The sequence below is a fragment of the Camelus ferus genome, chromosome 19, assembly GCF_009834535.1.
Source record: "Camelus ferus isolate YT-003-E chromosome 19, BCGSAC_Cfer_1.0, whole genome shotgun sequence".
Taxonomy (NCBI): domain Eukaryota; kingdom Metazoa; phylum Chordata; class Mammalia; order Artiodactyla; family Camelidae; genus Camelus; species Camelus ferus.
In genome coordinates, this window is record NC_045714.1 from 4513802 (window position 1) to 4534375 (window position 20574).

Sequence of the window (20574 nt, forward strand, 5' to 3'; positions counted from 1 at the left end):
ACAACAGGAATAATAATAGCACACTACTGACATTTTGGGCCAAATTGGGGGAGGGGGGATCCTGTACACTGTAAGATATTTAGCAGCATCCCTGGTCTCTGATCACCAGGATGCTAGTGGTACCTCCCTCCCCCTAGCAGTGACAACCAAAATAGCCTCCAGGCATTGCCAGGTATTTCTGGGGGGGAAGAATGGCCCTCAGCTGCAAACCTTTGGACTGGTCCCTACCTTGCTGGCTTGCCGTGAGCAGGAAATGAGTTAATTTGTGTGGAATATTAACAACAGTGCCCAGTAAACAGTGAGCACTCAACAAACGTTCATGCTGTGTGCCAGGCACTGTCCTAAGTGCTGAAGGGCAGGATGGCAGGGAACAAAACAGGCCCCCACCCTCACAGAGCTGGCCTGTACCGGGCGTGGCGGAGAAAACCTCATACACAAGTGAAGTACATCATACAGTGGATGGCGGCGAGGGCTGCCAGGGACAACGGAGCAGGGGAGGTGCTGGCGGTGGGGAGAGGGTGCAATTTTAAATAGGGTGGTCAGGGAGGGCCTCAAAGAGAAGGCGACATCCACCCCCTGGGACGAGCAGCAGGGACAAAGGACAGAAGTGGGAGTGTCCGGTTCTGCCCCAATCAGTGGGAGGGATCATTACTGCTCCTGTGAATGGAGGTTCCAACAGAGCCAGGTCGCACAGACTCATTCACGCCACCCACAGGGTGAGAGAAACAGAAAGTTCCGCAGCCCTCGTAGGACCACCTCCTCCCAAGGTCCCATTTCACAGACAGACAAACTGAGGCCCACAGCAGGCCAAGGCCTGACCTGGGCTCAATAGGTAGTGGCAGAACCAGGATTCAAACCTGGCGTCCTGCCTCCTGTCCTGGGCCCCTAAACTGCCCAGAGGCCCACCCAGTCCCCTCCCCGCCCCAGGCAGCTCACCTCTGCATGCCTGTGCCACACATGGTGATCTGGCAGGCCCCCAGGCGGTAGCAGAGCTCAGAGGAGATAGGGATGAGGCCGGCGCCCAAGCTCCCACTGGTGCCGGGCTTGGGGTGCACGAAGGACTTCATGAGACGGCAAAGCTCGTCCAGGGCATTGATGGGGCGGATGAGCTGCAAGGCAGACACATGGACGGTCAGAGGAGGCCCCCTCCCTGGCCTTCCTCCCCACCATCACCCTCCAGTTCAGCTCCCTTACTGCAGCCGTCCTCCCGGCTCACCTCCCTGGGGTGACAGCCCCAGGAACTCTCCACAGCCCCTGCGGCTGCCCCATGGGCTGGCATTCGGCATTCATGATATATTTTAGGCCTAACCTTCTCATCTGATTCTTTTCACCAGTCCAGATGTGCCTACAGCAAAGCCTGAGCGAATGCCCTGCCCCCTCCTATCCTCTGCAAGCAGCAGCACCTCCCCACGAACAGTCTTCCCTCCTGCCCCCACCCTTCCAGCAGCGCCTGTGCAGGCACAAAATGCAGCTTCACCAGTTCTTCCTGCTTCATCTTAGTGCTCCGCCAGCCAGACTATCAAACTCCCAACGGGCCGTGCCCAACCCTCCCCTCGGAGCCCCTAACCTCACAGCCCCGAGGCCAGGAACCCCAAACCACTGTCAAATTCAAGGCCTGATGGAGCCTGGAAGGAGGGGAAAGAGCACACGGGAGGCGCAGCCCCTGGAAGGCTGACTGCGACACGCAGGAATGTGGCCCAGACAGCCAGGTCTTTCCATTGCTCAAGAAAAGCAAGACGCCTCTGTTTCATGGGGAATCGTCTGACTTTCAAGTGCTGGCAACACACATGATCCAGCAATTCCACTTTGGGGCATATATCCAGAGAAAAGTCTAATTCAAAAAGACACATGCACCCCAGTGTTCATATCAGCACTGTTTACAATAGCCAACACATGAAATATACACACACATATGTGTACACACACACACACAATGGAATACTACTCAGCCGTAAAAAATAATAATGCCATTTGCAGCAACACAGATGGACCTAGAGATTAGCATACTACGTGAAGTAAGTCAGACAGAAAAACAAGTATCATATCACCTATATGGGAAATGTAAAAACACGAGACAAACAACTTATTTACAAAACAGAAATAGACTCACAGACATAGGTTACCAAAAGGGAAAGGGGGTAGGAGAGGGATAAATTGGGAGTTTGGGATTAGCAGATACAAACTACTATATATAAAATGGATAAACAACAAGGTCCTCCTGTAAAGTACAGGGAGCTATATTCAATATCCTATAATAAGCCATAATGGAAAAGAGTCTGGAAAAATATATATGTGTGTATATACGCGTATGTATATATGTGTATGTATGTGTATATATATATAACTGAATCACTTTGCTGTACACCAGAAACTAACACAACATTGTAAATCAACTATACTTCAATTAAAAAAAAATTGTTGGCAACAAATTGAAAACAAAACAAAAATAATACTGCATGGCTGCATCTGATGTGGGGCTCCAGCCCCAGAGAAGTGCTGTGATGAACACGCGAGATGTGGAAGGCACAGGTGAGTGGGTGCCAGCAAGAGTACATCACCTAAGGAATTCCAAAGCAGGTGGGGAAGAAGCTGGAAATTCTAGAATAAGGAGGAAGTTATCCCAGGAGACTTCCTGGAGGAGGGACTGCAGAAACCCCCAGGGCTTCTCTGCCAGGATTCCAGGTGGGATGCAACCCTGGGCCCTGTCTGACCCCACGAACCCCCAGCCTTGCCCAAGCTCCACAGCAGGGAAGGGAAGAGAGGACACACCTGGTCTATCTTCACGGCTGTGGTGCTGGCGTCCGTGGGCAGGTTAGACCGTTCCAGGTAAAACGCCCTGAAAGAGGAAGATGAGGCTGAGGGTGGGGCGGCTACACCCACCACCTCCCTAGCCCCCGCCCCACTGCAGCTGCAATCTCTCTGCCCTCTGACGACGTGCAGAAAGAAATCACTGAGAGCAGCTGGTGCAGCCTCCACGCCCACAGTCCCCTGTCCCTCCAGTGATCCCAGGGGAAGAAGAGGCCCCCCAGGCAGTCCTCAAGCGCCCCTTCCGGGATGCCTGTCGGAACCAGCGCCCAACACCCCCGCTCTCCTCCCCGTCCCGCTGTGTCTCTCCTCTGAGCGCCCTCATCACTTGACATGCTATTCTGGTCTGTTTACTGGTTTATTGTTCATCTCCCCTTCTAGAACAGCACTCAGCAACTTCTTCTGTAAAGGGCCGAATAGTAAATGTTTTATGCTATGCGGACCTATCTCTGTAGAGATGCTACAAAAGCAGCCACAGACAGTACGTACATGGATGAACGTGGCTGTGTGCTAATAAAACTTTACGGACAAATTAGTGGGCAGGCCAGACCACCGCTGCTCTAGAACCTACACGCCACGAAGAATAAGCTTTGTTTGGTTACTGCTGACTCCCAAGCAAGCACCCAGAACAGAGCCTGGACCACGGACGGTCTCAACTGACAGGTGCTGAAAGAAGGAAGGCCTGAAGAACGAATGATCACAGAGGTAGTATTTAAAATATTCAAAACACAGCACAGAACAGACTGATGGCATCATCGATCCAAAGAGAGGCCTGTAATAATACAGCTGCATGTTTTCCCTGAACAGACAAACGAAAGCATCATTCTCCCATTTCTGAACGGTGAAGCCGAGCCCCAAGACAGTAAAACCCTTACCACACCCTGAATTCCCCGCCTCCTCATACTCAGCCTACATTTTCCACAGAGGGAGGAGGTGATGCAGAAGTAGGAAGGGGTCAGGGTAGGGGCGGCAGCAGTGCGAGCTGCTGCCCTGGGCCCGAGGCTTCCTCCTGTCAGATGCGGACCTGACTCTCCTCTTCTCTCTGTGCGTCTCCTCTAGCAGGGCCACACCCCTCACTCACAGGCTCAAGAATCCCAGGACCCCTGTCCCGCTCCCACCCCCGTGCAGAACGGCACAGGCAGCTCCTCTCAGTTGGCAGCCAAGCAGACCCAGTTCAAAGCTCTGCTCAGCCACTAGCTGTGTGACTTGGGCAAGCTGGGTGTGCTCTCTGGGCCTCAGTTTCCTCATCTGCAAAGTGGGTTAGAATGGCCACTGGTGACTGTCATGAGAACCTGATGAGCTTGTGCAGGCAGAGGGCTTGGCACACATAGGTGCTCAAGAAAGGGCATTCTGCAACCCCTTGCATGCTAACGCGTACCCCCCAGGGCAGTGTCCAGAACCCCTAGCACGTAGCCCACATACATACCTGAGTTTGCGGTAATACTGCTGAACCTTCTCCAGCGACTGAGCGTTGATCTCCTGCTGCAAATCTTCCGCAGCCTGGCTGCCTGGAGGAGGTGGCCCCTCCACGTTCTCCAGAGCTGTGAAGGAAAAAGAGTGGGACAGGTGGTTGGCTTCCGGTATGCACGGCCGTCCCCAGGGCACCCCACGCAGCACCCCACGGCACTCACCTTTCGTGAAGAGCACAGTGTGCAGCCTCAGGCTGGCCCCACTCTCCAGGCGGGAGGGCAGCTTGGAGAAGTGGTAGCTGTCGAGGTAGAAGACGACCTTCAGCGCCTGCCGGCTGCCCTCGACGTGGTAGAAGACGTTGGTGTCTGCGGGGGGACAGGGTGGGGCGGGGGTCTCACCACTGGGGTTGGAGAGGGGCCGTGCCTTTGTGGGGGCAGCTTTAAACCTTCCTACAAACCTCCACTGTGAAGTCCTGGGACCTCCCTGTCCGCCCACCCCCCAGAGGCACCTCAGGCAGCCCTGTCCTCCCACACTCACAAGAGCAGCCTCCCTTTCCACCTCCCTCAGCAGTTTGTTGAACCCTCAGACGTGACATTGATTCTGCCCAGCTGGAGAGTTGTCAGTTTATCTTCAGACCCTCACCAGTGCTCCTTGTACCCCTCACCTGGTAGCCCAGGGTCTCTCCCTGGCAAAAGCTGCCCTCAAGCAGGACCTGAATCTTATTTACTCCCTAGGGGAGAGTTCATGGCAGGGGTGGCACTAACACCCCATCCTGCATCCATGGCAGGCATCACTAATCGACCAGTAGTTCTCCCTGAGCTCAACTTGGCCTACAGGCAGGCAGCCACTGCCCGCCAATTCCAATTGGTACCTGAAACGAAACCTGTTGCCCTTCTAGACTCTAATCTACACATTCTCAACAGGGTGCATTCATCCCCAAGGAGGTGAAAATTGGGTCTTGTGGGGAAGGCAAAAAAATTTTCTCTTTTTATATATAAAGCACAGATCTATGTATACAGTACACAAATAGATATATAGTATATCCACGATATTAAAATTTCATGCAGTGATAATTAGGGAAAATTACCTAAACAGTTCCTTATAAAGGTAATAATGATAATAATGATAATAATGATAATAATGATAATAATAATAATAATAATAATAATAATAATAATAAATAGAGCAATGGTTCTCAAACTAGCATGCTTCAAAATCACCTGAAGGGTTGGCTAATACACAGATTTCTGAGCTCTCCTTCCAGTTTCAGATTCAGCAGGTTTGGGGTGGGGCCTGAGAAGCAGGCTTTCCAACAAGCTCCCAAGTGCTGCTGGGGCAGGGAGCACTCTCAGAGAACCAGGGCTCTAGAACTGAGTCCAGCGGTTCTCAGGCCTGGCTGCACATCAAAGTCATCTGGAAAGCTTTTCTAGAATCCCATGCCCAAGAGCCACCCCACAGACTAAATCCGAATCACCAGGGCTGGGACTGGGACTGGGGCATCAGTATCTAAAAAGTTTCCTCGGTGATTCCCGCACAGCCAGGGCTGAGACCCACTAGGCTAGACTGTGAGCTCCAGGAGGGCAGAAACCATGGTTGTATTTCTCTCCACTGCGGCCCCAGGACCTAAAACTGTGCCTGACACATATCATGGGCTCGTAATTATGGATATGTGAATAGATGGATGAGTGGGCGGGAGGATGGGTAGATGGATAGATGGTGGATGGATGAATGATGGGTGGTAGATGGATGGGTGAATGGGTGGTGGATGGATGAATGATGGGTGGTGGATGGACGGGTGAATGGGTAGATGGATGGATGGTGCATGTATGAATGATGGGTGGTAAATGGAGGGGTGAATGGGTGGGTAGATGGGTGGTAGATGGATGGGTGAATGGGTAGATGGATGGATGGTAGATAGATGAGTAAATGGATGAGTGGATGAATGGGTGGGAGGGAGAAAGAAAGGAAAGAAGAAACTTAATTATGGTGTAAGTTCTTAGAAAATCTTAACAAGTCTCCATCCCAAAGAGAGACACCTCTTGGAGTTTTCATAGGAACCAGGTCTGGCTGCTGTTCCCTTTTAAGCACCTTTGGAGATGGCTGGGTTTATATAAAAGGAGCCCCTCTTTTTCCATGTACGTTGGGAGCATGAGGTTTGAAAGTGCTGGGTCCTAGGTCAACCTTAGGCAGCTGGCCTGGTAGTGGGGGAAGGACGGGGTGACCCCAGGGCAGTCCCTTCCACCCCAGAACTCCAACTCTCACGGTGGGGGTGGGAGGAAGCACTCACTGGCCACGTAGTTCTCGTCCAGCTGCTTAAAGGAGAAGGTGACACTGTCCAGCTCTGAGAGGGTCACCCAGATGTCCTCCAGCATGGTCCGTTCCTCCTTCTGCAGGAGGAAGACAGGGCGGAGGAGTCTCAGGTGCCAGCCCTGCCCCAGGGTTTCACTTCAAGATGCTGTGATTCAACTCTAGTTGACACACCAGGGCTGTGGCCCCACCAGGTGTGAGGTCTGCAGTGGGCTCTCCAGGGCTGCTCGTGAGGCTGTGTTTGCTCCAGGCTTGCCCTGTCCCTCCCCAGGTCAGAGCCCATCTCTGCTCTCATGTGCTAGGTGGTCCTCTTACCCGGACCATCCCACCAATCCCACTTAACCATTCAAACCTAACAGGCCCAAATAAACGACCTCATCTTCCTCCTCAACCTCCTCCAGCAGCTGCATCTCAGCAAAGGGCACCAGCTGCCCAGGCCCCAAACCCTTAAGGCTTCAACTGCTCCCTCCCCTCCCCATCACCTCGGGCCACCCTGCTCCCCACCCCCAGTGCAAGACACCATCACCTCCCCAGGAGGATCACACCAGCCTCCTCCCAGGTCTCCCTCTCCCTACCTCCCCAAAACCAAGGGCAGTCAGAAACAAAACCAGAGATGCAGAGAGAGAGGACAGCAGCCTAGGGCAGGCTGCCAGGGTTCCCCTGTGACTCTAAGTTATCTTTTAAAAACAACTTGAACTGTATTACTCATCTGCCTCAAAGCCTCTGAACCCTCCCTCTGCTCCCAGAATAAAGTTCCAGGCCCTGCAGATGTGACCCTACCAATCTCATTCCCCAAGTCCCCCTGGCCTGCTCCCATCCAGCCACACTGGTCTCTGTTCAGGACCTTTGCACATGCTGTTCCCTCTGCCCAGCACACTCTGCCTCAGACCATTTACCAAGCTACTTCAAACTCAGGTCTCAGCTCAAACATCACCTCTATGTCACTTCCTCAGAGGGGCCATCTCTGATGACTTTAATCCAAAGAAACTCAATCACCATCTAAATCTTCTGCATAACCCCCTTCTGTCCAGCTCTCCCCATCTTCAGTCCTTTCTTGTTCCCAATCTACTTCCCGCAACTAGGAAGTCAGCTTCAGACCCCCAACACCAAGCTTGGAGTCTGCATATCCTGGCGACTGGGGGATTAATGCACTGGACCCCAGTGTCCTCAGCTGAGAAGTGAGGGTCAGGTGTTGGGTTCCTGGAACCAAGTGAGAAGGGGTCACCTTCCCACCAGGCAGGCACCTGTTTGCAACATCGGACAGCAGAGGGCGCACCGAGGCCACACTTTCCCAACCCACCAGCAGCTGTGGCTGCCAGTCCCGCCTGGAAAAATGTCTAGGAGGATCAGGGCTGCCAAGGGGAGGGGAGCTCCAGCCTTGGGCATGGGCGGACGTGCAAACAGCACAGAACAAGCGCTGCTGCTGGCTGTATTTCTGGAGGGGGCATCAGCTCTGGGCACCCTCAACCCAAAATGCTGAGTTGTGGTCTCTGCCTCCCTGGGAGCCGGCAGAAGAACCCACCTGGATTCTGAGCCCTGGGATAGATGGACAAGGCACTCAGGGATAAAGGAGGAATACAGAGAAAGCAGGGAAGCCTTGGGGTCACCCGGCCTACAGTCAGACTCCCAGGGTTCACACCGGCTGAATGGCCTCAGTGTTCTCATCCGTAACAAGTGGGTGGTAAAGGACCTGCCTCGGGCTACCACAAGGATGAAATAAGATGCCATTTGCACCAAAGAAGCTCACCTGGATTATAACAGAAGCCTGCTCACTGGTCTCCCAGCTTCCGCCCTTGCCCCTCTACAGTCTTCCCCACCCGACATAACAGATGAACTTCTACATGTCAAAGTCAGATCCTGTCCCTCTTCTGCTCAAAACCCTCCCCTGACCCCCACCCACTCGGAGTAACAGCCAAAGTCCTACACCAGCCTGCAAGACCCCACACAGTCAGACCCTAATTAATTCTCAGGACTCACTGCCCCCACCCTCCCCTGGCTCGCTCTGTTCTAGTCACATTGGGCACCTCACTGAATCTCAAGCAATGAGAGCTAGCTCCTGCCTCAGGGCCTTTGCACCTGCTATCCTCTCTGCCTGGAAGCCTCCTCCCCAGTGTCCTCATGGCTCACTCCCTCCCTTCCCTCGGTTCTTAGATCAGATGTCACCTTCTCAGTGAGGCCTTCATTGGCCACCTTATTGAAACATTCAACTGTCACCACCCCAGACCTTCCTGCCCCCTTCCCTGCTTAGTTCTTCTCCTTAGCCCTTACCACTGCATATAAGGGTTTCTCAGCTGCAGCACTACAGACACCTGGGGCCAGAAAATTCTCTGCTGGGTGTGGGGAGCATCCTGGGTGTTGCAGGATGTTCAGCAGCATCCCTAGCCTCTGCACACTAGATGCCAGCAGTACCTCCTCTCCCTCAAGTGGGACAACCTAAAATGTCTCCAGACATTGCTGAGTGCCCCCTGGGGGCAAAACTGCCCTGAGGAGAACCACTGGTCTACACCATTCCTTTTCCCTATTTGTTTATGTCTGTCTCCCAGAACCAGGATGCCAGGTTCCCGAGTACAAGAGCTCTCTGCTCTGTCCACCGCCGGGTCCCCAGTGCCTGTAACAGCGGCACACAGTAGGTGCTCGGTAACTGGCTGCGGAATGAATGAGCGAGGGGAGTGGGAGCCGGAGCCAGACCCCCTCTGGCCCGTGCTCCGGGCGGGCGCCTCCTCCCCGCCCCCCACTCACCACGGCCGGCGAGAGCAGGGACTGGCAGTGCAGGAGGACGCCAGTGGCCGCCACCTGCTCCAGCCACTTGCGGCTGGCGTCCCGGCTGCTCTCCTCGTACTCGCCGTTGTTGTTGTAGCGGTAGCTCAGGGCGGCCAGCAGCTGCTCAGAGAAGGCGCACACGGCGGCCACCAGGGCCTGGCAGAAGATGCTGTCCCTCCGCAGCTGCAGCTCCGTGTCTGCGGGCACAGGGGCAGGGCCGCGCTGGGCTGGGGCTCCTGTGCGCTCGAGGGCCCGCGCCCAGAGCTGGGGGCCCAGCACGACCCCTGGCCCCGACCCAACCACCCATCTGGGGCCAACTTGCAAAAATTAATTCATCCCAAACACCAAAAGCCAACTTCACAAAAGTCAACTCTCCAAACGCAAAAATTTGCTGAAAAACTCAATTCTCCCAATAACCCATCTGCCTATTTAAAAAAAAAATTTGTGATGTTCTGAAGGCTCTCCCCAAAACCTCACCTCACCCTTGGCTGTTTCTCCATTCGTTAGGAAATTTCTCGGCCTTGATTGAGCATGACAGTGACATCAAATTCCACGTTTTAAGAAATGCAGTTGACCGTTTTCTCTATTTTTGAGAAATGTGCCTTCTGCTGTCCCCCGCACCCCCACTTCCCTGCCCCCTGCTTGTGACGTGATTCGCAGAATTGGCCAATTTCAGGCAATCAGTCATTCAGGGTCCTAATCTTTTGGAAAGGATTATTTCTGATGACTGGCTCTGGCTAGTGGGTTTTCAGTGACCAGTCTGACCTCGATCCTATTCCAGCTGCACCTTGGCTGAGAACTTCCAGAAGGATGGGAGGGACAGAGAACACCTCGAGATTCCCTGAGCCCACTACTGTCAGCCCATCCTCCCCACTGCCTGCTGGGTGGGAAGCCCCAGGCAGCGGCTGAAGGCTCTACCAGCAAAGAGCCTCCCTGATCACTGGGGCTCCAGCCTGTGTCCTCGTCAAGCCAGCCCAGGCCTGGAAGGGGGCAAAAGACAGTGCTCCTGGCTCCAGGGCCCTGAGACTTGTCCCCTGGACACAAGCAGACGAAGCAAGGTCTAAGTAGCTCTTGGAGGGGCCAGAGGCCACAATGTTACCTCCTCCGTGCCGGCCCCAATGACCATGGGAAAGTCAAGCTTGGCCAGCAAAAGAGGCTCCCCCAGGCCACAGTCATGAGCACCCAACACTGCCAGGGTCGCATCCCCCGGATCCACCGGGAGCGTGCAAATCGCAGACAGCAGCCCCTGCAGAGCCCTCACCTGTGCACTTCAGCAAGGCCAGGAGCAGCTGGTTCTTTCCATCTGGAAGGATAAGGAATGGAGAAAGGAGATGGGCTGAGGGGAGACAGCAGAGGGAGCGCGCAGAGCCAGGCCCTCCCCGCAGCCTGAGCGCTCTGGCCCCTCCGTCGTGCAGCTCTGGGTCCACTCCATCGAGTTCCAGGAAGCTTTGATTGAATGCAGGGCAGATTCCAGAGGCCCCCAGATATCCAGGGGATGAACCCCAACAGTTAGCTGCACCCCAACTGTTCATATACACCCACCACACAGAGACTGAAACCAGCCCCTCCAACTCCTGGGCCAGAGCCCCCAGCCCACACCTACACCTGCACGTGGGCACACGATCACACGTGAGCATACAGATGTGTGGGCGCACACTCAGACCGCGTCCACTCACAAGCGTACTCAGGTGCTTACTCACCCCCTACAAGGCCAAGCCCTGCCCACGCGCACACAAAGCTCAGACCTTCCACACACACACCTAGCATCCTGGGCTCCTTCCTTCAAATAAAGGCTCTGAGGCCCAGAAGGGGCATAAAAGAAAACTCTGAAAGGCCTCTGGGTTTGGCCTCTTGTGATACAGTCTGTCCTGGGGAGGCACTGACATGCAGGGCTGGGTGTGGTAATAACAACAGTGTACACTTACTGAGGACCCACTGTGTGCCAGGCACTGTACTGAGAGCCTTATTTGTCTTGACTCATTCAATCCTCACAACCACACATGAGGGAGGTAGCCCTATGAACCCATTTTACACACGAAGAGACTGAGGCACAGAGAAGTCAAGGAACTTGCCAAGATCACACAGCCAATAGGTGGGAGAGCTGGGGTTCGAGCACTGGCCATCTGGCTCCAGGCTCCATGCTCTTAACCAAATAAAGTTTTGGAAAACAGGACAGCTCAGGGCCAACACAGACTTTCAACTCAGAGGGTGCTGTTCCTGGGGTCATGGCCCTGAGGCCTAGCACCTCCTGTTGTCCTAGACAAATGCCTCCCTGGTCTGTGGTCCCAGACTCAAATCTGCCAAGAGCCAGGCCGGTAACGTAAGACGCACGAAGCAGCCCCCAGGCTGCAGGGCGGGGTGGGGACTATGTGGACTGGAAGACACTCCTCCCCATCTAGAGATGGCGGCCACCACTCATCTCCAGCCACATGTGAACTGCAGGTCTGCTATTGCCAGGTTTTCTGAATGTTCAAGAATAATCAGAAACTGAGACTTTTACATGGGATCTTGGATTACAAAAGCTGGCAGCACATTCACATTTTTTAATGCTGTTGCATTAGAACCTACCTGTGAGCCCAGGTCTGATTAGGGAACCCCCTCCCCGCCTCAACTTGTAACCTTGATAATAAACAAAAGGAACTGAACTAAATCCACAATTTTGGAAGCAAAAAAGGGGTAAGTTCAGTCTCCTCCGCCTCCTGACTGCGAGGAAGCCCCAGGCACCCAAAATCAGCAGTTCTTTGATCAAATGTGTACAGTCCCGGGGCCCTGACACAGCTGAGAAAGGGGCCCTCCCTCTTCCTGTCCCCTCCCTGGGCACGGAGGGACATGGAGCCTGGGGATGGACCCATTCCTGATCCAACCATGTCCCGCGTTAAGTGCCAAAGGCCACAAAACATCCATGTTACACCCTTCCCTGCCCTACTGACCTTCCACATATCTCTGAATGTTGTCCACCAGGGTCTTGATGGAATTGGGGAGGTTCCAGGGGTCCTCCTGGATGCTGATCTGGATCAAGCTCCGGCCACGGACTGTACACTCCTCTTTCTGTTTGAACTCTGGGGCAGGAAAGTGACAGTTAGGCAGTTGTGGGAAATGGGTGGCACAAAGGTCCCAACACTAGATTCCAAAGCTCAGAATCCTAGACCAAGGATGCTGGCAGGACTCTTGGGTATTATTTGGTCCATGGAAGGTACAATGAACTGGTAGGATACTCACCATGCATTTGCCTTCCATGGACCAAACGTCACCCCTTTTCTGCTCACCTTGCAAGCTGTGGTCCATGGGGAAATGCTTGGTCTCTTCAAAAGCCCTGCTCATGACAGGTCCCTTGAGGAGCGCGTGGATAGAGTCCACCTGGGTGGTAGGAAGCTCTGGTTAGTTTGGCCCCCAGAGCTCTCACAGCCCCTCCCATGCCAGGGGAAGAACTCAAGGTCAGGCTAGGGTTGGGACAAAGGTCCTACCTGGTTAAAGAGATGCTCCAGGCAGCCGTGAAGCTTGTCCTGTTTGTCTGACGGGATCCTCATGTCACAGGGCAGCTCGTCCCCTGGCAGAAGGAAGAAACCACTGCCATCAACTATTCCTGCCTCATCTCACACCTTCCCAGCCTCTTTCCAAAGGAAGCAACGTAGCTACAGAGCTCCACAACCCACAGCGGATTTGCAGTCTGAAAGACCCAGTTCCTGGCTGTGTGACACTGCACAATTCACTTGACCTCTCTGAGTCTCAGTTTCTTCATTTGCAAAATGGGCAATAGGAACTAAAACATTACACAATTGTAAGTCGCCGTCATTATTTTCACTCTGCAAATGAGGAGACAGAGAGCCAGAGAGAAGGAACTAGATCCAAAGTCTCCTATTCATCCCCCAGCTGTTTCAGTTACATCAGCTGTCACAGGTAGGCGCCTGCCCAAAACCTCTGCAGGGACAGTTTTTGCAGCTAAATATCTCATGTGATGAAATATTTATCTAAAGTTCAGCAGTATCTCTGAGTTTACCTGAGCTTCTTTTTTTTGTTGAATTGAAGTATGATTAAAATTAAACTTTCATGCACAGACCACCTCTGGAAGGACACACAGGTCAACAATGACAGTGGGAGCCCGGAGGCCGGGTAACAGGGGTGGGAGGGAGGTCAGTCACCAGCCACCCTCTCACGCCTTTTGAGTTACGAACCACGAGGATGTATGTCCTACTCACAAAACAAAATTTGTAATTTGTAAAAGCTGAAATCAGTGAAACTAAAGTAAAAGCAAACTCCAGTCTTTAAGTAAACATTGCAAGTACCATAAAATCTAATTTATAAAATCTCACTTATGTCTGTCTGACCATCCAACCATCCACCCACATTTCTCCACATCTGAGCAGAAATACACGTTCACCAATGATCCCCAAATGTGGTCACTGCTGGGGGAAAGGCTGAGATTCTGGCTTATTCTCATGTACCTCGTTAGAACTTTTCTGTGTCATTAGAATTTTGGGTTTAAGCATGTGTCATTTATGGAAACCATCAGGTCACCCTGTTTTAGCGACGTTGGAGCCCTCATCACAACCTGTAACCGCATCGTGTATGTCTTTGTTTGGTCTGTGTCCATGACATTCACGGAGCACGTCAGCTCCACGAGGGCCGGGATCTCTGTCTTTGCATTCACTGCTGTGATCCCAGCACATGACAGATGCTCAGCAAACGTGCTGAATAAATGAATGAAAGGAAAACCACCCCCATCCCATGCAAAGTAACAGCAAATAATACCATGTGGAGTAAAGCATAACAAAGTAAAAATAAACAAAACGAAATCTCGCTGGGGGCCCCTCTCCCCTAGCACGAGCCTCTGCACTCACCAGACCCCATCTCGTCGCTGCCCAGATAGGAGCTGTTACTTCTCACGCTGGTGTAGGACAGGACGGAGTCCCGGTTACTGTTACACTCGCTGCAAAGCGGCAGAGAGGAAGGGAATCAGTGACCATCCCACTCACAGCCTCTGGTCCCAGCACTGGAACCCACTTTTCTGAAGTGTAGACAAAACTCTCGGATAAACGACTGGCCCAGAGAGAGCAGTGTGGGCCGATCATCAGCCTCAGAGACAGGGAAGGTTGTCCTGGAGGGCTTTCTCGGGCTGACACTGGGGAAATGTTTCCAGATCCCAAAACAGAAACACAGAAACAGTAGGTGGACAGTGAATCATCTTCATTCAGGGGTAACTCCTGTCACTCCCCTCGTGGGACAGCCCTGTCCCTGCACACACCTGCACACGCCACACTCAAACCCGCAGCTCTGTGTTCTGTCACCCCAGCCTGGCAGGATACCTCCTAAGAACAAGGACTATGTTTGCTTAGCTTGTGTCCCAGGAACTCAGACGGTATCAGGAATCAACACCCACAATCCTGAAATTCTTCACCTTTCTGACAATCAAGAAGAAACATCAGAGGACCCAAAAAAGTAAGAATGGAAACCCATCAAGGTGGAGAAATCTGGGTCATCGGACACAAGGCTCCAAGGACACACAGCACCCCGGCAGCCAGACCGTCTCATCACACAGACGCCAAGAGACACCGACCAGGCAGGGCCCTCGAAGACTGAAAGAATCAAAATACTGGAGGACAGGACCAAAGGCATTTCTTGCCAGATTCTATCAGCTCTGTGTTTTGCCCACAAACAACCAAAGTGCCCTTCCAAGGCCCTCCCGTACCCACCGCGGCCAGCTGTTGTACCACCTTCCACGGGAGGGCACAGTGCTTGTTTATTTGTGTTTAAGGAGTTCCACTCACCCACTATATGGTTTATTACAGGAAATTGAGTTTTCAGTCTATTTAACCCACTAATTAGGACTTCACTGATCTTGTTATAATTAAGTTAACCAGGAGAAAACAATTCAGATACTCTGAGTTAGGAGGAAAAAAAAATCTCAGCCTCCTTGAGTCACGTGAAAATAAATGGTGTTTGTTGCAGGAACCAGAGCTCTTAGGTTGGTTTTAAAACACACTGCACATTCTGACTTTTTCTATGACCACAATCCATCAGTGTGTGCAGAATGGAACCAAAGCAGAACGGATGGGTGGTGTCCACTAGGGGACAGGCCCTGAGATGTTAGCTTGGGATTGGGGACCCGAAGAGGGCATTGGGGATGTGCTATGGGGCTCAGATCCCCCCCCCCCGAGAACCAAAAGGCTTAGTAACAGCACCCCATTCCACCGCCTCCTGGGAAATGTCCCTTGAGTCTGGACATCTGAGTCGGGGCCTCAGCTGTGGCCCTGACCATCCACACCGAGCCCCACCTGTAGGAGTCGCGGTAGCTCATGGTGTCATGACCCGAGTCCTCCTGATCCTCCTCAGACACCTTGAAGCACACTTTCTTGATGCCCCCGTGGTCCGTCCTGTCCATCTCACTCTCTTCACTGACCAGCGGGGGCGACGAGGCCTCCTCGGCCAAGGAGGGATCACAGGACCCACCCGAGGTGGGCTCCGTGATGGTGGACAGCAGCCTGTGGGGGGAAAGACTTTGAACTTAAAGGCACAAGCCTGTGGCTTCACTCGCCCCCATGGAGACTCCGGGCAAGGCCCTGACCTCAGGCCTCACCTCTGACCCTAAGCAGAGGGAGCCACCAAATGCTCTGTGAACCTCCCCTGAAAATCCTGCCAGCAACTCTGCAGATGCGCATACACTGGCCTTCCTGCAGGGGGTGAGATACACAAGGGTCTCATTTCATTGCCAAGCTACACAAGGCCTGGGAGTAGGAAGGCGACTGGGAAATGTGGTCTCTGAGGGCTGCACATGGTCCCGGTTACCCACGACTCAGCTCTGCCGCTGCGCTGTGACAGCACCACAGACGGTGCATAAAAGGCTGGGCATGGGTGTGTCCCAATAAAACTTTACTTAAAAAAAAATGCAGTGTGCTGGATTTGGCCCACAGGGCACAGTGTGTCAATCCCAGGCATACAGCATAACCATTAGAAGCATGGGTTTTGAACACAGACAGACCCCAGATTCAAATCCCAATGCTACCATTTCCTAGTTTAGAGACCTAAAGCTAAGTATTAAATGACTCTGAGACTCAATTTCCTCGTCCATACAGTGGAGTAACATCACTATGTCCTAAGATAAAGGGAGTTAAAATATGTAAAGTGCCCAGAAGTGTCTGGTGCCTTGTAAGTGATCAGTAAACCCCAGTTGATACAATCCGACTACATCTCAGTGAGGTCACTGTTATGAATAACCCCACTTTAGCAGATGAGTACATCAAGGTTCAGAAAGGCTAAGTGACTTGGCCAAGGTCACACAGCTAATAAGCGGCAGGGCCAGCGTCCTGGCTCTGGACCTCACATTATTTTTTCTTTTATCATGGGCAATTTCTATCACATAGAGAAGAAGAGGGGACAGGAGGGTGAACCTCAGGTACCCAGCTGCCAGCTTCAACAACGGCAACTCAGAACCCACATTTCTTCCCTCAGTCTTCTCTGTAGCTTTTTCTTTTTCTAGAGTATTTAAAACAAACCTGAGGTATCATATAATTCCCCTGATACACAGTTCCATACATGTCTCTAACACATAAAGACTTCTTTTTTAAAGCAATGGTTCTCAGAGTGCCACCCTCCCCCGGCCAAGAAACATTTAGCAATTTAGCAACTTTCCTGAGAGGCAAACAGTTAGCAATGTTCAGAGACATTTTTAGCTGTCACAACTGAAGCAGGGCTGGGGGGCGTGGGGAGAAACTGCTGACATCCAAGGAGCAGAGACTGGAGTGCCAGTAAATATCCCACAGCAAAGAATTATCCAGCCCAAAATGTTGATAGTGTCGAGGCTGAGAAACACTGTTGTAAACATAACCAGTCTGCCATTATCAAACCTCACAAAATTCATCACCCCATAAGACCGTCTAGTCCCCAGTCTGTGTTCAAATGCCCCTGATGGTCCCAAAAGTGCCTTCACACAGATGGTATGTTAGAAACAGAACCCAAACCAGGTCCACTCGCTGTATTTAGTTGATACGTCTCTCAAGCCCCTTTTCTAACAGTTCCTCCTCCTCCCTGAACCTGCTTCTCCTTTGTCATTTATTTGTTAAAGAAATTGGGTCATCTGTCATCTAGAATTGTCCACCCTCTGGATTTGGTCAATGGCATCCCTGAAGTGCCATTTCACCTTCCCCATACCCCACATCCTCTAGCCGAATAGTGAAACCTAGAGCTTTGATCAAAGAATGGTGCAACTTCTGTTGGCAAAAACGCTTTGTAGGGGGTGTTATATGTGTGTCCTGACACATCGCACCAAAAGGGACATCATTTCCAGCCATCTCTCTTTCTGCAATGTTTAAAAGATAAAGTTCCCCCCAAACCTTTCACCAAATAGTTCTAGTCTCTACTGAGGATGCTGCCTACATCCATCCTTACATTAGAGCAGCGATTCTCCATTGTGAGTGATTTTGCCCCCAGAGAGGGCATTTGACGCCTGGAGATATTTTTCATTGTCACAGCTTAGGGAGGGGGTGCTACTGGCATCTAGTGGGCAGAGACCAGGGAAACCACTAATAGCCTAGCATGTACAGGACACAATCCAAACAATGATCCTTCCCAAAATGTCAATGTTGCCAAGGCTAAGAAATCCTGACTCTGAGATTCCTTGCCTTTCCCTCCTGGCCCAGGGCTCACCTGTTGATCTGGGTGACATATTGCTTCATCTCCTTCAGGGCCACATCCAGTTTGGTAAAGAGCTGCAGGTAGGCATCCTGGATCTCACGGTCCTCCTGCTTGAGTAGGAAGCTCAGGCCCCGGTCCTCCTGGCCAAGGGTTCCATTGGCTGGCCCAAAGCTGCTGTCATTGGGACCCTGGCTTTGGGGGTCCCCATCCACAGCAGGCAGGCACTTCCAGGACGGGGCAGCCATGGTGGTGATACAGTGCTGGGTGTAGGACATGGGGTTCAGGTGACCTACAGTGGAGGGAGGGAGAGCTCACTTGGAAACAACCCCCAGATACTCACAAGCCCCTTAGACAGAGGTATACAAACCCTTTTTAAGGATCCCAATAAATGAAAAAAGTTTCCCTTTTAAATATTCTTTTACTACATTAAATTACTTCAATAAAAAAGTTTCCATCTGGTGCTAATATGCTTGTAACTACTGTGATCTTTTTCCTGCCTATAATGTAGATATGATGGCTGGTACTCCAGCAGCCATTCTATACCATGAGGGATCTTTCAAGATAAAAGCAACATTTAGAGATGGTGGCATAGAAAGGAGGAGGCTGCCTCCCTGATGACTGTGGAGCCACCATTCCAGTCCCAGACTGCTGGCCTTCATACATGTATCTGTAGTGTGAGATCAGAACACAATTTCTGACAGACACAGTTACCTTGCTCTGGGTCAAGGCCGATGAGGGAAGGTTTGCGACCAAAGCGGATGCTGAAGGACCTGCCAACCGAGGGCGTGGTCTTGGGGTAGGACACTTCCATGAGGTTGACGTGGCAATTTGTGGGGCAAAAGTCCAGGCCACACAGTGGATGGGGTTCCAAGGGAGCTTGTTTGAAAGGTGGGCTGACCCTGCTCTTCAGCTGAGCTGCAAACTAAGAAAGGTGGAGGACACGGGGTCATGATTCAGGGGTCTGGGAATTCTGGCCCACCCCCAGTACCCACTTTATCCTGGCCTAGGCAAGACATTCCAAAATTGGACAAAACGCCAATAGTTTCAAATTGAAAAGTGAATTCCCCTGCACAGCCTTTCCCTGGATCCAGGTTTCAGGGAAGACCTGGAGAGATCTGAGGCCTCTGAGTACCTGTCCACATTCATTTCCCCATTTTAGCTGCATCTGGGCTGTCCTTGAGCAACCATCTCTCCCTGACCACAGTGCATGAGGTTCAGGTAAGACTGCCTCCCTATCCCTGCAGAGATCGGTACTGGGCTGGGCAAGGGACCCAAGCCAAGCCAACAAGAGCTCTCATCAAGCTCCTTTTCTACTGGGGTTGCTAAGACTAGAGCTCCCGGGGGTCATCCTATCACTACATGAAAGAGCCTGCCTGAGAGCAAAGCCAGCACAGAAGAACAAAGTCAAGAGAAGGAAGGAGACCCTGTTCTTGCGCTAGTGTGATATCTGTTGGGGTGCCTGGATACAGCCATGCCTGAAGTTTACCTCTGGACTTTTCAGTAATACAAACCAGTAAATTCTCCTGTTTGTTTAAGCTCAGTTGGGTTGGGTGTTGACATTTACAACCACAGTACCCCCCGCGGAGACCCTGCAGGGTGCGGGCACCTCCTGGTAGCAGGCGATCCTCTGGCCAATGCTCTCCAGCTTGGTGTCACAGGTGTTGCGGAATTCATAGTGGAACATGGTCTTCACGACACTGCTCAGGGCCATGAGCCGTCCACAGTTCTGCATGAAGACGCTGTCGTCGGCAGCAAAGGCCTCAAGGATCTATGGAAACATTAACAGGTACTGAGCACTCACTGTGCCCCAGAGCGGGTGTTCAGGGGTTTATGTGTGGTGACTACTGTGTGCCTCGTAGTACCCCTGTGAGGTCAGGTCTCTTACTGGCCCATTTAGCAAGTGCGCAAACTAAGCCTAAGAGATAACAAGTCACTCTCCTAAGTCCCATAGCTACCAAGTGGTGGGGCAGGGACTAGAACTCAGGGCTCCAGGCTAACTCTGAGGACGTGGGGATCAGGCTGCTCCACCCCCTCAGGGCAGGGCACTGCCCAGCAAGACCTTGGCGGCAAGGCCGAAGCAGCCGCGTGGCTCCACGATCTTCTCCAGCACGTGGCACTGGATGCCTGCCGTGCTCACGTACTCATACACCACGCCGTGCTCCAGGTGCACGTTGTCCACGGTCAGGCTGACCACAGGGCTGTCCTCGTGCAGGCTCAGCTGGGGACCCAGGGACAGCAGCGGGAAGACTGGAAGCCAAAGGGACAGGCAGCCCTGAGGAGGGGCACCACCCCACACCAAGCCAGCCCCCTGACCCAGCACCATGGACAGCTCATGTTGAATAGATGGGGAGACTGAAGCCTGTGCTGCAGTTCTGTTTATTTTGCCAGCTCATTATCGCCCATTCCTTGTTTTAGAAGATTTTCCTTCCAGGAATCAACCCTTGAGCCCCATTCCCGGTCTATGTGGCTCAGAAAAGGGGACCCCTACAACCCACACCCTCCCCTGAGACAAAGGTCTTGGCCAAGGAGCATACTAGATTCCCCTTATTCAGTGATTGATTCAGGAACGAGCATGTGACCCAAGCTGGGCCAATGAGAGTCAAGTCTGGGACTTTTTGTTAGATCTACAAAGAGGAGACATTCTCTTTCTCAACTGGATTCCAA

General features: G+C 52.4%; 1 protein-coding gene across 1 annotated transcript in view; it reads right to left on the reverse strand.

Annotated features, from left to right (window-relative positions):
* PREX1 (phosphatidylinositol-3,4,5-trisphosphate dependent Rac exchange factor 1) overlaps nt 1–20574 on the reverse strand; it is a 175746-nt gene that overhangs the window by 4179 nt on the left and 150993 nt on the right. The window contains exons 22-37 of the mRNA XM_032461329.1: nt 19970–20157; nt 19517–19678; nt 18622–18832; nt 17923–18199; nt 15555–15761; nt 14121–14209; nt 12747–12829; nt 12549–12639; nt 12213–12341; nt 10544–10585; nt 9262–9479; nt 6503–6602; nt 4437–4580; nt 4232–4346; nt 2770–2836; nt 937–1109 (exon numbers count right to left, since the gene is read on the reverse strand). Of these exons, the coding sequence (XP_032317220.1) occupies nt 937–1109; nt 2770–2836; nt 4232–4346; nt 4437–4580; nt 6503–6602; nt 9262–9479; nt 10544–10585; nt 12213–12341; nt 12549–12639; nt 12747–12829; nt 14121–14209; nt 15555–15761; nt 17923–18199; nt 18622–18832; nt 19517–19678; nt 19970–20157 (2296 nt within the window). The remainder of the gene's footprint in view (nt 1–936; nt 1110–2769; nt 2837–4231; nt 4347–4436; nt 4581–6502; nt 6603–9261; nt 9480–10543; nt 10586–12212; nt 12342–12548; nt 12640–12746; nt 12830–14120; nt 14210–15554; nt 15762–17922; nt 18200–18621; nt 18833–19516; nt 19679–19969; nt 20158–20574) is intronic.